Source organism: Zalophus californianus, chromosome 6 (genome assembly GCF_009762305.2).
Source record: "Zalophus californianus isolate mZalCal1 chromosome 6, mZalCal1.pri.v2, whole genome shotgun sequence".
Classification (NCBI taxonomy): domain Eukaryota; kingdom Metazoa; phylum Chordata; class Mammalia; order Carnivora; family Otariidae; genus Zalophus; species Zalophus californianus.
Genome location: NC_045600.1, coordinates 142,893,727 through 142,911,310, shown reverse-complemented (window position 1 = coordinate 142,911,310; position 17,584 = coordinate 142,893,727). Strand labels below are relative to the sequence as shown.

At 42.5% G+C, this 17,584-nt stretch overlaps 1 protein-coding gene across 1 annotated transcript in view; it reads left to right on the top strand.

Annotated features, from left to right (window-relative positions):
- Nucleotides 1–48: 48 nt before the first annotated feature.
- Nucleotides 49–17,584, top strand: part of HDGFL3 (HDGF like 3) — an 87,046-nt gene continuing 69,510 nt past the window's right edge. Inside the window, exon 1 of the mRNA XM_027569101.2 lies at nucleotides 49–278. Within this exon, the coding sequence (XP_027424902.1) occupies nucleotides 195–278 (84 nt within the window). The 5' untranslated portion in view covers nucleotides 49–194. The remainder of the gene's footprint in view (nucleotides 279–17,584) is intronic.

The following is a 17,584-nucleotide window of genomic DNA, read 5'->3' as shown; positions in this document are numbered from 1 at the left end:
ATTTGCCGGGCCTGCTGCGCCCCCCGCCCACCCCTCGCCTCAGCCGCCGCCTCGCCGCTTCCCCTCGTCGGAGCGGCCGCTCGCCCGCCCGCTCGAGGCCCGCGGGGAGCGCGGCGCAGTCCGTCGGCCCACGGGGGGCGGCCTCCCGGCATCTTCGCGGCGACCAAGGACGACCGGGGGAGGAAGCGGCCGGGATGGCGCGTCCGCGGCCCCGCGAGTACAAGGCGGGCGACCTGGTCTTCGCCAAGATGAAGGGCTACCCGCACTGGCCGGCCCGGGTGAGTACGGCGGCCGCGGGCGGGCCCGCCCGCCCACCATTTTCCCCCTTCATGATGGCGCGCCCGCCCCCTTTCCCCATCCGCCTCAGCCCGGAGCCCGGCGCCGGGCGCCCCGAGCCGGCCGCGGCCGGGGCTGGAGGCGCGGGCGGCGCTGCGCACGGAGGACGGGCCCGGGCCGGAGGCGAGGGTTCCGGGCCGCGCCCGCTCCCCGTGAGGGCGGCCATCCTTCCGCCCCCTCTCGAAGGCGGCTCCGGCCCGCGCAGGCCCGCCGCGGGGAACCCGGGAAGCCGCGCCGCCGGGCAGCGGGCCTGGGCGGGAGGCATCGCGGCGGGCAGGGTCGCGGGTGGGAAGCCGGGTCCCGGGCGGACGTCGGGGCACGTAGGGGAGCGTAATGCAAATGGCTGTCGGCGAGCCGGCGGGGGCCGCGGCGGCGAATCCTGGAAAGGGCTGGTGGTCATCCAGAGGCCAGCAGGAGCCGCCTGGCAGCCGTTCATCCATCCCTCGGCGCCTCCTTCGCCATCCAGACTTGTTGAGTTTTCCCTGAGCGCGGTTCCGGAGCCCCGCCGGCCCCATCATTGTCCCGGGGTACGTGCCTCCCCGCTGCCGGTCGCTCCTGCACACCCCCCCGGAGTAGCCGGGAGCTCGCAGCCTGGCACCGAGCTGGTGGGTCCGGGAAGCTCCTCGTGCCTTTTCACCTCCATATTTGTTTTAGGTCGGATCCCAGACCTTCTCCTTGGCCTCCCGCTACAGTCCACAATAGCTCTCTCTTCCTATCTAGCAGGGTTGTCGCAGGGCTCTTTCTCTAGAAAGCATCTGCGTGTAATACACAGCATTAATTTTTTTATTTTTTTATTTTTTGATCGGGCCCTTTGAGCGAGGAGATCAACACTGCCGTGTGTGCTTTGTGTTTTAAAAATAAATCCCTTTACTTTTGATTTTTACCTTAGTTGGCCGTTAGTTGTTTGAAATGAGAGATACAGTGAAAAGGAGGGTCAGGGCATCTTGGAGGCTCTGTCGGTATTCTTGGGGAACAGAGGTAGACGTGGGAAATATTGGCATAAATAAGAGTGTGAGCTCTAAAATGTTGTATTACAGTCAAGTGAAGGTAGCTAGACCAAGGAGGGGGGGGAACACCCATTCACAAAAGGAAGTGACATCACGGGTGGCCAGGCTTGAAATTCGTGAAGTTGAAGTAACGGATGGACATAATCACTTTTTTTGTATTTAGTTTGGCACGATTGTAAAAAAGAAAGAACATTTGGCCTGGCAATTGAGGGGGCCTGGTATTTGGTTTGGGCTCTGTTATGGGCCAATCATTTCAACTGTCTGAACATCCATTTCTGCAACTATAAAATGGTCATCTCTAGGATTCCTTCCAGTACTAACACCTCAGATTTCAAGTGAGGGTCAGGTTCCATTAGGCTGTGAAAATAACTTTGGAGAGTCAAAAAAAAAAAAAACCCAAAACTTAAAATTTCATTAACAAGTTGCTTACTTAGGTTGGCCACCTGTAGTAATTTTGAAACAAAAAAAGTGCTGCAGAAGTAGTCCTAGCTGCATATCTAATTGCACATGAAATTCCTAGAAGTTGTAATTCCAAACCAATGCAAAATGGAAAATAAAATGAGGAAACAAAATCAGGTTGTTAGATAAAATAAAGGCAGGAAAAAAAATCTATCTCTTCCCCATTTAACATAAACTTTTCAAGGAAAGGACGTGTCTCTCTTTTAATTAAAATATTTTACAATGAGTGGCATGTTATCATTTCCAAGGAAAGGTAAGGGTTAGAAAAAGATATTTGAGTCCCTACTCTGTTAGTATCGTGCTGTATGCTTCATGTATGTTCTCATGTTATTTCCACTCCAGTTCTCTGAGGCATTATCCCCATTTTACACCTAGTTATAGCTTTGTAGATGATATTACAAAATGCTAACTGGGGGAAAAAAAATCCTACTTACTCAAATTTCAAATACTGTCCCTCGATATGAAGGCCTGTCTTGTGGGGATTAGATTCTGTATGGATCAGACCTAGGAGGAAAAACATAGGGGAGACAGATTTCAGTTCAGACTGTGGGGAGGACTTTTTTATAAAAGAAGGTCCATGCTTGAATGGAGAAGCAACTTCCCAGCTGTAGGGAAGATGTTGGGTCCTAGGCAGCCCCTTGTGAGGAATGTGGGCCAAAAGGATTCACTCATCTAGTAAATTTGGTCAGGTTGGATTCCACTTTTGGCTGCGTTTCATACTCTGTGACCTTAGGCATATTCTGTAATCTTTCAAAATTTTAATTTACTAGCCTGTGAAATAGGCATAATTCTCACCTCATGGATTTAAGGGTGTGTAAAAGCACCAGGCGGCGGTGCTTGGGTGTTCCTACCTTTTTTCCATTTTGGATTTCTAACTTTTCCCCCGTATTACTATACTGTTTTTAATTTTCAACTTTTGAGTTAGATAGGTTAGTTTTCCCAACATTTTGCTGAAATGAATCATTTCAAATGTATAGAAAAGTTAAATAATCATACAGTGAACACCCTTATATCTACCACTCAAATTCTACAATTAACATTTACCGTACTTGCTTTATCATGTTATTCATGTATCCATCCCTCTATCCATACAGCAGTCCATCTTGTTTTAATGCATTTTAAAGTAAGTTGCCGGCATCAGTATAATTTACTCCTAGGCACTTCAGCATGTGTTATCATTAACTAGAGGTCAATATTTTTCATAGATCCTTTTTCTTTTTTCTTTTTGTCTTTTGAGGTAAAATTTATATAAACTGAAACACACTTAATGTACCATTCAGTGAGTTTGACAGATAGGCACTGGTATAATCCAAACCCCGTGCAAGGTATAGGGTAGTATCAGTACCCATGAAAGTTCCCTCATGGCTCTTCCCAGTTAATTCCTGTCCTCTTGCCTCTTCACATGTATTATATTACCATTCAGTAGCCAGCTAGCTGTTTCTAATGGAGTATATTTTATATTGCATATGACTTAAAAATGCAAGTTCATTTGTACCTAAGGATTAACTAGCTTGATATTAAAAATACTTATGCTAAAATAAGAGTCTCTGAACCCTTTTGATTGTGTACCTTATTGGTTAAAAAAAATTTGAGCATGCATCCCTAATATGTATAAATTTACTTTAAATTATATATACATGTACTGTGACGTACATTATAAAATAAATACCCAAAGAAACTAAAGGGGATGACAGGTGATATAATTTCTGTTTTAAAATTCTTACTAGCAAAATATTAATAGTAGATTAAGTCTATATTTTTAAAGATACTAACTTTTGGAATATTTTTTCCCTGTTTCTTGGGAGATACGACTAGATAGTTTTTCTGAAGAGATTTTCTATAATAGAACTGTCAGCTGGGCCATTTCCTTGTTTGCTTGTGCTTACATTATTGGTATTATCTTTGCAGGACTCCTTTTAGCCACTTGTTCATTTGGCAAGAGTTCATTTAGAAGTGAATATTCTGTAATTTTGCTCAACTAGGCACTCTCAAATGGCAGTAAATCACAGTGTGCCCAAAGTGAATAAATATAACCATCTGAATAAGGACACCAGTGTCAATTTATATATTAAATATTATACTTTTTAGGTAAAAGAATAAGAAACTAAAATAGAAATTGTACTGTTTTCTTCTTACACCCTCCCCCCAAATCGTCTTGTATATCCCCTTAGGTATGAGCACTCTGTGTATGTTACCCCTGCTCTAAAGATGGGGAAATAAACAAAACAAAACAGTCTCAAAACTCTTGTGTTTCAACCAAAGAACTCTTTTTAAATTTAAAAACTTTATATGAGATCTCTCCAGCATTGCTAACTGGAGAGTAAATTGGTATGATCACTTTGGAAAACTGGCCCAATCTATATAGTTAATTTATATTGTACCTTGTAATTTAGAAGTCTGTTCTAGGCATATACCCGAGAGAAATGAGTGTTTATGTCCACCAAAAAGACTTGTACAAGAACGCTCATACACGACAGCTTTATTCATAATAGCAGAACATTGAAAACAACCCAAATGTTCATCAACAGGACAATGGCTAAACCAAATTGTAGCATATTCATGCAGTGGAGTACTGCTCAGCAGTAAAAAGGAACAAACTACTGATGCCCACAAAAATAGGGATGTATTTCAAAATTTGAGTTTGAGTGAAAAAAGCCAACACAAGAGTACATTCTGTATGATACCATGACCATCAAAAGCAGGCAAAATTGCTAAGTGGTGATCAGTTCGTGGTGAGGTGGAGGGGGGTGCTACAGACTGGGAGGAAGTCCTGAAAATGTACGTTATCATGATCTGGATGTGTACGTGTGAAACCTTATCAAACTGTACATTCAAGATTTGCACGCTATACTGTGTATAACTTACCTCAATTTAAAAAATGCATACTTTGTATGAAGTGGGAGAAAATCTAATACTTCAGACTTCATGGATTGAATTTGGCCATTCTTAGCTTACAGTGAGAATTTTTTTTTTCTTTAAGGCTTCAGTGCTACCAATTTGCATCTTCCTGTTCCCTTTTGACCATCTTAGAAACTTCATTTACTACTTTACAGCTTGTTACATTTCTTTTTAGTTCTGGTTTCTGCCTGTCTTTTGTTTAACTATATTAGAGTCTCTTTGTTTCATACTAAATCATTGCTCATCGTATTTTTGATCTAGCTCTCAACTTCTTACCTGATAAGAATAAAGCATCTGGGGGCACCTGGGTGGCTCACTTGGTTTGGGCGTCTGCCTTCGGCTCAGATCATGATCCCAGGGTCCTGGGATAGGGCCCCACGTTGGGCTTCCTGCTTGACAGGGAGCCTGCTTCTCCCTCTCCCTCTGCCCCTCCCCACTGTTCCTGCTCTCGCTCTTGCTCTCTCAAATGAATAAACTCCTAAAAAAAAAAAGAATTTGACTACCATTCTAGGACAGCTCAAAGAGCTAAACTCTTAGCTAAACTTTTACTGAGCACCTACTGTATGTAAGGCACTGTGCTAGGTATAGTTTTTCATTTTTCTACCTACATTAAATTTGCAGCAATTTAAAATATTAAAATTACATAATTAAAGTGTTTCCATAACCCTGTTAATATAAACACTGATTGAGAATCCTTAGTTCTGATCGATAGTACTTTGTTTTTTTGCTTTTGACAGTAAATTACTAAACTGTGAACCTTTATTTCCAGAGACCAGGCTACATAATTTCAGGGAATCACTTGGGACTTAAATTCTTTTTAATCTCAACATGAAGTAAGATGTTTATAATTCCCATTTCTTTGGCATGAGTCCAGAGAAGCCCATCATTGGTTCATTCCTCAGGTGGAGTGGCAGGGATTCATTCAGCCTTTCCCTGGGGACTATATTCATGTTGCCAAGGGACTGGCAAATTGTCTCCTTTTCTGCTAATTAACTCTGGGAGGAGATAGTCAACTTAAACCCTCAGTATCGATATGTACATTTTTCATTGCTCCCATTTCAACCAGATGAATCTGTATTTCTGGCATATCCCCTTTGCTATGCCCTAATGACTACTGTTTCCCCGGGATTTGGAAAATGTTAATTTTCTGAAGTCAGGTTTCTACTTTATGAGATTGTGTTTGATTCTTTTGGAAAATGACTTATGGTTTAAAATTATATATGACTTTATTGAAAATGTCTATTAGCATAAGAAAAAACAAAGTAGGCTAGTAAATATGGTAAACATAACAGGGGAAGAGCCCAAATGCTCCCTGTTTATTGGAGAAAATTATCTTCTGTTGCAGAAGATTGTCCAGATGTTCAATCAGAATCCAGTCTACTTGAAGCAGTGATTAGTCCACTGCAAAAAGGCTCCTTAATCACTTAGAGCCTTGCTTACTGAGAGCATGGTCTGCAGACTGTTACCTGTCAAGGACCAGATAGGTGTAGAAATTGAAAGTAAGAATTTAGAAACCTTTTCTTTTAGCAATCTGATAGAATAACTTTATGTTTGTGAATTTAGTTTTTAAAATTATGTTTTATATAACTTTTATTTTTCTAATATTTCATTTTTCATGTATTATAAAAATGTCAGTCTGTAACAGATTAGAAGTTAAAGAAAAAAAAAAAGGTCTTTCACCACAGAGTACTGACTGTAGAGGATCCTTAAAGGTCAGTAGTATTCCTTGCATCTAAAAGAATCTGCTCATACTATAAACTTTTTTTTTTAAAGATTTTATTTATTTATTTGACAGAGAGAGAGCGAGAGAAGGAACACAGGCAGGGGGAGCGGGAGAGGGAGAAAAAGGGCTTCCTGCCGAGCAGAGAGCCCGATACGGGGCTCGATCCCAGGACCCTGGATCATGACTTGAGCCGAAGGCAGACGCTTAACGACTGAGCCACCCAGGCGTCCCTGGTATAGACCTATTTGTTATAAATTATAACCAGTGCCTGTTATAGGGCATCTAGGTTATTTCCAGTTTTATACTGTAAAATAATACTCTGAGAAGCATGCTTTTAGCTAAATCATTAGTTAACTTGCTCAGGACACGTCTCTGGGAATTATATTTCTCAGTCGAGTGGTTGTGCATGTTTTAAAACTTTGGATTTATATTGTTACATTGTCATCCAGAGAAGTTTTGACTGTCTTACCCAGTAGCAGAATAAGAGAATACCTGTTTTCTCACACATTCACTAAAAGTAGAGAATTCAAATTTTTTAAAATATTTGTCAGTTTAGTAAATACAAGTATTTAATTGAATTAATTTCTTTGTTTACAAGTTAGGCAGAGTATGTGTGCGTGTATATATATATATATATATATCACATATGTCATATCAAATCATGTATCATATATGTCTTGATTACAGGTTAGGACAAATATCTGATAATGCTACTGTAAGGTATATATCCCCATAAGAAAACCAAGACTTAAGAAATTCACCTAAGATTACACACTGAGTAAGTGTGTTAATCCCAGATCATTAAGAATGCCACAGGAACATAAGAAATGTGATAACAGAGTAGGTGAAGGGACTGAAGAAGCATTTGGTGATATTTAAGAAGACCATATATGTGTATATCTAGTACTCAGAAGCTGTGGGAGGCTGGCACTCTCAAGTCAGAGAACATTTATTGTGACATTTATTATATTATTTTTCTCTAGTCTGTATCTCTTTGAAACCCCTTTGACACAAGGCGGTAAAAACTAAGATACTAGTTATGCAATAGAGAGAAAGCAGAGACCCATTAAAATCAATTCTGAGTGACTAGCATGGTGTTGACTTAGTGTAGGTTCTAAAACCTTTATGTGTGAGAGAATACATATACTTTGAACACCAGGTGAGGCAGTTATGAGTTAGACTGGTTCAGTAGAGCCTAGAAGCTAAATCACAAGAACTACTACTAGCCACTGTTTTCCTAATCCCTGTAACAGCATCTTCCTGTGTTCTTTCCCTGCCACTCATATATGTAATCGCTTCTCAGCTGTGTTAGTGAGTGAATTTTTCTATTCTATTTCTTACCAAATAGGAATTTGCTGCAGTTAGGTAAATAGCTGTATGGTCACAGGAAACCACATAGAGATAAAAAGAATGAAGTAATCTAATAATTGGTGAGTTAAGCATTTAGAAGGATATCCTCCAGATATCTGAGCAAGATTTCCTGTGATGTTGGGAAGAACAATGACACCGGGAGTTAAAAGACATGTACTTTATTCTACCACTGTCTTGGTTTGTCAGGTTTGGGCATCTTTTTTTATTATAGCCTTTTTGTAAATAGGATGATAATTCTTATTTTCTTTCCCTTTTTTCCTTGGAATCAAATGTTGAAATGTACATGAAATAAGTTTGCTAATTAAGGATCATAGACCATATATATAGTCTGCCTAACTTGTAACCAAAGACATTAATTCAGTTAAATATTTGTGTTTATTAATACCACAGTGTCATATAGGTCATATACCAAAGTCCTGCAGCTAATATCATCCTCAGTGGGGAAAAACTGAGAGCTTTTCCCCTAAGGTCAGGAACACGACAGGGATGTCCTGTCACCACTGTTGTTCAACATAGTACTGGAAGTCCTTGCCTCAGCAATCAGACAACAAAAACAAATAAAAGGCATCCAAATCAGCAAGGAAGAAGTCAAACTTCCACTCTTTGCAGACAACATGATACTCTTTGTACAAAACCAGAAAGACTCCACCAAAAAATTGCTAAAACTGATACATGAATTTAGCAAAGTAGCAGGATATAAAGTCAGCATACAGAAATTTGTTGCATTTCTATACATCAATAATGAAGCAGCAGAAAGAGAAATCAAGGAATCAATCCCATTTACAGTTGCACAAAAACCATAAGATACCTAGGAATAAACCTAACCAAAGAGGTAAAAGATGTGTACACTGAAAACTGTAGAACACTAATGAAAGAAATTTAAGAGGACCCAAAGAAATGGAAAAACATTCCATGCTCCTGGTTTAGAAGAAAATACTGTTTAAATGTCTGTACTGCCTATCCAAAGAATCTACACATTCATTGCAATCCCGATCAAAGTAACACCAGTATTTTTTCACAGAACTAGAACAAACAATCCTAAAATTTGTATGGAACCAGAAAAGACCCCAAATAGCTAAGGTAATGTTGAAAAAGAAAAGCAAAGTGGGAGGCATCACAATTCCAGACTTTAAGCTATATTGCAAAGCTGTAGTCATCAAGACAGTATGTACTGGCACAAAAACAGGCACATGGATCAATGGAACAGAATAGAGAGCCTAGAAATGAGCCATCACCTCTATGGTCAACTAATCTTTGACAAAGCAGGAAAGAATATCCACCGGAAAAAAAAGACGGTCTCTTCAACAGATGATCTTGGGAAAACTGGACAGCAATATGCAGAAGAATGAAACTGGACCACTTTTCTTACGCCAGACACTGAAATAAATTCAAAATGGATGGAAGACCTAAATATAAGATAGGAAACCATCAAAATCCTAGAGGAGACACAGGCAGCAATGTCTTTGACCTTGGCCACAGCAACTTCTTACTAGAAACGTCTCCAGAGGCAAGGGAAACAAAAGCAAAAATGAACTATTGGGACTTAATCAGGATAAAAAACTTCTGCACAGCAATTGACAAAGCTAAAAGGCAACTGTCGGAATGGAAGAAGGTATTTGCAAATGACATTGATTAATGGGCTAGTATCCAGAATCTATAAAGAGCTCATCAAAATCAACACCCAAAAAATAAATAATCCAGTTAAGAAATGGGCGGAAGGCATGAGCAGACATTTCTCCAGAGAAGATATACAAATGGCTAACAGACACATGAAAAAATGCTCAATATCACTCATCAGAGAAATACAAATCAAAATCACAATGAGATACCACCTCACACCTGTCAGAATGGCTAAAATTAACTATTCTGGAAACAACAGATGTGGGTGAGGATGCGGAGAAAGGGGAACCCTTTTGCACTGTTGGTGGGAATACAAACTGGTGCAGCCACTCTGGAAAACAGTATAGAGGTTCCTTAAAAAGTTAAAAAATAGAGCTACCCTAGGGGCGCCTGGGTGGCTCAGTCGGTTAAGTGGCTGCCTTCCGCTCAGGTCATAATCCCAGGGTCCTGGGATCAAGCCCCGCATCGGGCTCCCTGCTCAGCAGGGAGCCTGCTTCTCCCTCTCCCTCTGCCTGCCACTCTGCCTACTTGTGCTATCTCTGTATCTCTCTGCCAAATAAATAAATAAAATCTTTAAAAAAAAAAAATAGAGCTACCCTACAACCCAGCAATTGCACTACTAGGTATTTATCCAAAGGATATAAAAATGCTGATTTGAAGGGGCACATGCACCCCAGTGTTTATAGCAACACTATCAACAGTAGCCAAGTTATGGAAAGAGCCCAAATGCCCATCAACTGATGAATGGATAAGGAAGGCATGTGTACCTACGCACGCGCACATGCACACACACGCACACACACACAGGAATATTACTCAGCCATCAAAAGAATGAAATTCTGGGCCCCCTGGGTGGCTCAGTTGGATGAGCATCTGACTTTGGCTCAGGTTATGATTTCAGAGTCCTGGGATTGAGCCACATGCCCCAAATCGGGCTCCATGCTCAGTGGGGAATCTGCTTCTCCCTTTCCCTTTGCCCCTCCCCCTGCTTGTGTTCTCTCTCTCTCTCTCTCAAATAAATAAAATCTTTTTAAAAAATGAAATCTTGCCATTTGCAATGATGTGGATGGAACTAGAGTGTGTTATGCTAAGTGAGGTAAGTCAGAGAAGGTCAAATACCATATGATTTTACTCATGTGGAATTTAAGAAACAAAACAGATGAACATAGGGAGGGAAGGAAAAATAAGATAAAAACAGGGAGGCAAACCATAAAAGACTTAACTGTAGAGAACTAACAGTTGGAGGAGAGGTGGGGGGGATGGGCATTAAGGAGGGCACTTGTGATGAGCACTGGATGTTATATATAAGTGATGAATCACTATATTTTACTCCTGAAGGCAATACTTGAATTTAAATTAAAAAAAATTGTTTTTACTAAATTTCTATTTGCTTTCCCTTTTTCCTAGTAATCATGTGTTAAGATGTGCCAGTTACCTACCAGAGCACGAAACTCCTCATATGATGGTAGAAACCTAGTGAAATCTCAGTAAATGCTTTTGTGGTTTGGCAGGTGTCTTTCAGTAGTTTCCTTGTGACTTTATAATAATATTGAGTTGGCTCTAGGCTCTGAGCATTGTGGGCACTTCTCATTGGTACCCCTCCCTCAGATTCCTGTGTGTGGTGGGCCATTTCTGGAGGTTCCAGATAGCCTAAGTATTTGGGGGCAAACTAAACTGGACTATGTCAGCATACAGAAAGGATCTGTGAAAAAACTACTCTTCCCACTTGATCATAGACACTCGAGCTCTGAGTGGACTCTCTAAATCTGATTATAGTCTGCAAGCTACCCAGAAGTGGACGTTATCTGGTTGTCGGAGTGGAGGGGAGGCCATGCTAACAACAAAGTTGCCTCCATGGGGACTGGAAAATTCTTGATAACATAGCATTAACTTCTCAGTTTCTATTGCAGAGTATATTTAAGATGAGAGCTGTTAGAAGTGCTGGGTTTGTTAGGTTCAGAAGTGATTACCAATATAAAAATGAGTGTCACAGAAGATTCAAAAATTTTTATGTAGGAAGAAATGTCAAAAAATAAACTCATGGCTTTAGATCTGTTTTTCCTTTTTCTTTGTCGCCAAAGTAGAACTTTTGTGCTAATGGCGTCTTTAACTTTGGAGGAAATGCGTATTCAGAGAGAGCGGTAGGACAGATCCTTGGTTCGTTTTTTTTAGAGTTACATATGTTGACTAGATTGAAAATTAATTCCCTCTAGACCTCTGTTTGACTTTCAAAATGAGATCAACTACATTCAAATAAGGCATGACTGTTCTTATTTCCCCTCACTGAACTGCTACGTGAGGATTAAGTCAATAATTTTGAAAATACTTAGATCTTGGAAATAAGTCATTGTTGCTGATTGATTCTGATGCAGTCCGTCTGGTGGCTTTCAGACTTTTTTTTTTTTTTTACTATATTAAGAAATAAAGCCCATAGTAAGAAATAACTAATTTCACACACACACACACCAGTAATAAGTTTTCACCAAATCATACTATATGTGATGCATTCTGATATTTTTATATTTTTATTTTGTATAAAATCAGGTTGCAACCTACTAAATCAGTTTCACTACCTACAGTTTGAAAACCACTGGTCTGCTCTGTTAGGCCAAAGGGAAATTATGTGAGTATATATGTGTGTGTGTGTGTATATATATATGACAGTAGTTGGATTTTTTAAAAAGATTTTTATTTATTTATTTACTTAAGAGAACGAAAGAGAGCCCGAACTAGGGGGAGGGGCCCAGGGAGAGAGACAAGCAGACTCCCCGCTAAGCAGGGAGCTCAATTCCAGGACCCTGGGATCATGACCTGAACTGACAGCAGACACTTAACTGACTGACCCACTCAGGCGCCCTGACAATAGTAGGATTTTTGAGATGAGTTAGCAGTCCTGTGCTTTGTATTCTGCTGTAGCCACAGTCTTACATGAAGATCACATGAATATAAACAATGAAAGCTATATTATTTTAGTCATTTAACCATCCAGGCCAGTATTGCCCTTGATCTCAAAAGGCTTCGTGTACAGATCCAGTATTTCTACTCTCATCTTCCATCTAATCTTTGAACTGCACATGGATCTACAACTCTCTCGAAGCTAATTGTAGTTTCATCTATATGCCTTCTTAAGGATAGTATGCTCCATGCATTTCTTAAGTACCCAGCTACATACACTGTTTGACTACATCGTGTTCCCTGGCTGATAGTGTTGAGGCTCTGGGGTTTTCTTGGGTTTGTGAGACTAGACTGGAGGTTACCAGGCTGTCTATGACTGAGGATGAGGGGCTTTTGTGAAGATTAGAAGACTTGTATGTGGGGGTGTGTGGGGTACCTTCTGAGGTGGGTGTAAAGTCATGGGACTAATGCATTTCTAATAGTTCTGTATTTCCTTTTTAAATCACTTTGTCTCAATCAAAAAGAGACTTCCTTGCTCTTATTAGATAGAGCAGCCTCAGTAGAGAGAACCTAGTCTTGATGATAATAAGGCATTCTTCAATTTCTGTAAAAGATACATTTCTGAAAAGGTGTATAGTAAACACAGTTTCAGATCTCCTATCTGGGTGGTTGACTCGAACAAAATAAGTACACTTCTGTTAGAAAACACCCCCACTGTACCAAATGGAAGGGTCTTGGAACTAAAAGGATACTATTCGGTTAATCTTTGTGCTGTGCCAGATATTCAGGAGCTCTGCTTGTTCTCTAGCTCAGTCCTTTGTTGATGCTGGGGTCCTCTGGCCTTACCTTGTGTGAGGCCAGGTGGGAGGGGAGACACAGAGCCTGTGATCCAGTTATGAAATATGATGGTTTCCACTGTTTGTTTTTAATAAGCTCCTTGTCTGGGGCGAGGATTTATTTAACTACAAGGGATCAGGTAACCCAGAACAAATGTGTCCCTTGTTTTTATATTGTGCTAAGAGCAAATTACAGAAGTAGAGCAGTTCAGTGGGCGTGGGCAGTTTGAGCAGTTTGCCGAAGTGAACGTGGAGAGGACAGTGATGGAGGACGCCTCCTTTGCTCTCGTGCAGTTGTTTCTCATTCAGTGTTACGTACACTCTTGAGTGAGTCCTGGACCTCTCCACTTTCTCTTGCTACGTCCACTACCTCTGGGCTTCATTCCTTCTTACCCAGATTTAACCTACATGATCACTTGAACTGTTCCCACCCTAGTCTCCTTTTTTACTTTGATACGTTATCCTAGAAACCCCTTCCTGGGTCATCCTTATAGTCTGCCTTGTCTGCTCCCTACTGAACCAGCAGGATGTAATCACAAAGACATGCAGCCCAGGCCTGCCCCAGGATTACTTTCATCTAGGTCCTCAGCGCCCCTTGTCCATCCTTCTTGGGTGTTCCGACATACCGTTACTATTCTCTTCCAACTCAGATGTTTTCCACAAGTCATTTTACCTTCATATTCCATATGTTCATTTTGAAGGTGAAATGGAAGAGCAAGACCTTAGTGGGCAGATGAAGCCATGTCTGCGTGTTGCTTCTGTCCCTCAGCAGACAAATGACCTTGGGTAGATTACCTAATCTCTTGGCCTCAGTGGACTCTTCTGTAAAATGGAGACATGGAGACAGTAAGGATTTGTTTTCAAGGATTTTGAACATAAACAGCCTGGAGTTTAACATGATTAAAAAATTTTGGTTCCCTCCTGTTCACCTTTTCCCTGTCCTCCTTACTAAGACACTCCTCTTGCCTGACTCCACCCTTTTCCTTCTTGCATTCATCATTCAGTAAATATTTTTGGAATGTTTGCTATGTCCCAGGTGCTCTAATAGGTCCTGGGAGTAGAGAGAAGGGACCTCAGCACCCTTTTCCCCTCCACTCGTTCTCTCTCTCCTGTCTTCTAGGCACTGCTCCCTCTGCTTTCCCTGGTAGCCAAGCTTCTTAAATAACCGACCTTACTGTCTTTCTGCTGTTCTCCCAAAGGTCACCATGATCTCCTAGTCCAAAGAACACATTTTCAATCCTTACTTTTGCCTCCGTGGAATTTAATATTGCCTTTTAAAAAATTCTCTTCCCGGGGTGCCTGGGTGGCTCAGTTGGTTAAGCGACTGCCTTCAGCTCAGGTCATGATCCTGGAGGTCCCGGGATTGAGTCCCGCATCGGACTCCCTGCTCAGCAGAGAGTCTGCTTCTCCTTCTCACCCTCCTCCCTCTCATGCGCTCTGTCTCTCATTCTCTCTCTCAAATAAATAAAATCTTAAAAAAAAAAAAAAATTCTCTTCCCTTGGCTTCCTTCCTGTATTTCTTTTCTTGAAAGATTCTTCCACTTCTCTGACTGTGCCTTTGCAGGATCTTCTTTGTCTTCAAGCCACCATTTAATATCTTCTAAACCTGTTTCAAGCCCAGACTTAACTATTGTGAGCTTCAAACCCATATATCCATTTACCGTCTAAATAGCCCCATCTAGCCGTCTCTCAGGTTCCACAAATTCATTGTCAAAATGAATCTAGCTGCCCCTCCCCACCTAAGTATTTCTGTTTCTGTGAAAGATTACTATTCAGCCAGTCACCCCAAAAAACAAAGACCTTAGATTATTCTAGGTGCTCTTTTTCCCTCATCGCCCACATCTTACTGGTCACCTAATGATGTCTAGATGGGCCATGCAAACACAGGCCTGCTGGTAGTTCAGATAGAGAAGAGTGGTGTGAAGTTGATTCATCACACAGCCCACGGCAAAGTAAGGATGCTAAATGCAAGGGAACCCGAGACATACTTATGTTGTAAACAGGATATAATTTCAGCAAAATAATAGGATACTAAATTAACGTTATTAATTTGGATTTTATTGATGTTACTTTTTTAATTTATTTTTTAATGCTTTCCGAAGTTTGAAATGCCGTGGTTTCCTTCTGGGTGGCATGATGAGTCCTCTGACATTGCTCAGGTGTCCCCAATACCTGGGGCTTTGGAGACAGGCCTCTTCGGACAGACCCCTTAGAAGCCAGGGTTAGGGATAGGGCCTCGGGGCATGTCAGGCCCGATCTGATGGCACTATGGCAAGCTTGTGCCAAGCTTGCCAGGGTTCTGAGTTGAGGGCGGTGGTAGGGTGTCAGGGTCAGGGTTTGAGGTCGGGGCTGGTGAAAGGGGAGTTCGATGGAATGGGCATAGAGAGGTCTCCTGCTCTGAAACCATTCCGGGGTCCAAATGCCTTGGTTTCCTTCTGGGTGGCAGGCTGAGTCCTCTGGTATTGCTCAGGTGTCCCCAATCCCTGGGAACTGGAGCCAGGCTTCTGGGACAGATCACTCAGAAGCCAACCTAGGGTTAGGATTAGGACCTAGGGGCATGGCAGGCAAGCCCAATCTGTGATGCTGTGGCAAGCTTCCCGGGGTTCTGAGTTGAGGTTGTGGTTCAGGGTGAGTGTTAGGCTCAGGTTTTACGGCCAGGAGGCTGCTGAGATTGGCGATTCACTGGAATGAAATTGCAGTGATCTCCTGCTCTGAATGCTCTCCGGAGTTTCAAATGGTGCGGTTTCCTTCTGGGTGGCAGGCTGAGTCCTCTGGTATTGCTCAGGGGTCCCCACTCCTTGTGGCTTTGGAGCTAGGCATCTAGGGACAGACAGCTCAAAAGCCAAGCGAGGGTTAGGGTTAGGGCCTAGGGTCATTCTAGGCATGATTGGCCAGTGCTGGGGCAAACTTCCAGGGGTCTGATCTGAGGGCGTGTGCCAAGGTGAGTGTCAGGTTCAGGGTTTGTGGCCAGGAACGTGGTGAAAGTGGGGTCGCTAGGATGTGCTTGCAGAGCTCTCCTGCTCTGAATCCCTTCCGGAGTTCCAAATGGCGTGGATTCCTTCTGGGTGATAATCTGAATCCTCTGGTATTGCTCAGGTGTCCCCAATCCCTGGGGCTTTGGAGCCAGGCCTCTGGGGCAGAGCCCTCAGAAGCCAAACTAGGGTAAGGGTTAGGTCCTAGGGGCATGGCAGGCACGTTCTGCCAGCGCTGTGGCGAGCTTCCCGGGGGTCTGATTTGAGGACATTCGTCAGGATGAGTGTCAGTCTCAGGGTTTACGGCCAGGGGGCCGTTGAATGTGGGAGTTCGCTTGAATGGCATGCAGATTTCTCCAGCAGTGTGTGGTTTCTACAGTTCAAAATCGCTCAGTTTCCTTCTGGGTGTCAGGCTGAGTCCTCTGGTATTGCTCAGATGTCCCCAATCCCTGGGTCTTTGGAGCCAGGCCTCTGCGGACAGACCCTTCAGAAGCCAGGCTAGGGTTGGGGTTAAGGCATAGGGGCATGGCAGTCCTCATCTCCCGGCGCTGTGGTGAGCTTCCCAGGGTTCTGTGTTAAGGGTGTGGGTCAGGGTGAGTGATGGGCTCAGGGTTTGAGGCAAGGGGTTCGCTGAAATTGGTTGTTCGCTGGGTTGTGCTTGTAGTGTTCTTTTCTGAATGCCTTCCGGGGTTCCCAATGGCGTGGATATCTTCTGGGTGACAGGGGGCCGTTCAGTGTGGGAGTTCGCTTGAATGGCATGCAGATTTCTCCAGCAGTCTATGGTTTCTACGGTTCAAAATGGCTCAGTTTCCTTCTGGGTGGCAGCCTGCGGCCTATTTTATTGCTCAGGGACCCCAAACCCTAGGGCTTTGGAGCCTTTTTAAGAAAGGCAGACGGCCAGGGCACCTGGCTGGCTCAGTCGTTAAGCATCTGCCTTCGGCTCAGGTCATGGTCCCAGGGTCCTGGGATCGAGCCCTGCATCAGGCTCCCTGCTCGGCAGGAAGCCTGCTTCTCCCTCTCCTACTCCCCCTGCTTCTGTTCCCTCTCTTGCGGTGTCTCTCTCTGTCAAATAAATAAATAAAAATCTTTAAAAAAAAAAAAAAAGCAGACTGCCACATACAGCACCTCATTTGGATGTGTCTTTATTTCTACTTAATATATAAATTAACCTTGGTTTTATAGTATATGGTTATAATATCTTATATTTGTGCATGTTTTAGAACATTATGATAAAATTTTATGACAGCTGGGGGTCTACAAGATTTTGTTCCCTTTAAAAATGATTACAGTTGCCCCTTGAACAATGAGGGGCCAGTAGTTAGGGGCACTGACCCCCACAGTCAAAAACCCAGTAACTTTTGACTTCCCGAAAACTTAAGTACAGGGAGCCTACTGTTGACCAGAAGCCTTACCAATAACATAAACAGTTGATTAACACATATATATGTTTATTCTTACGATAAAGTA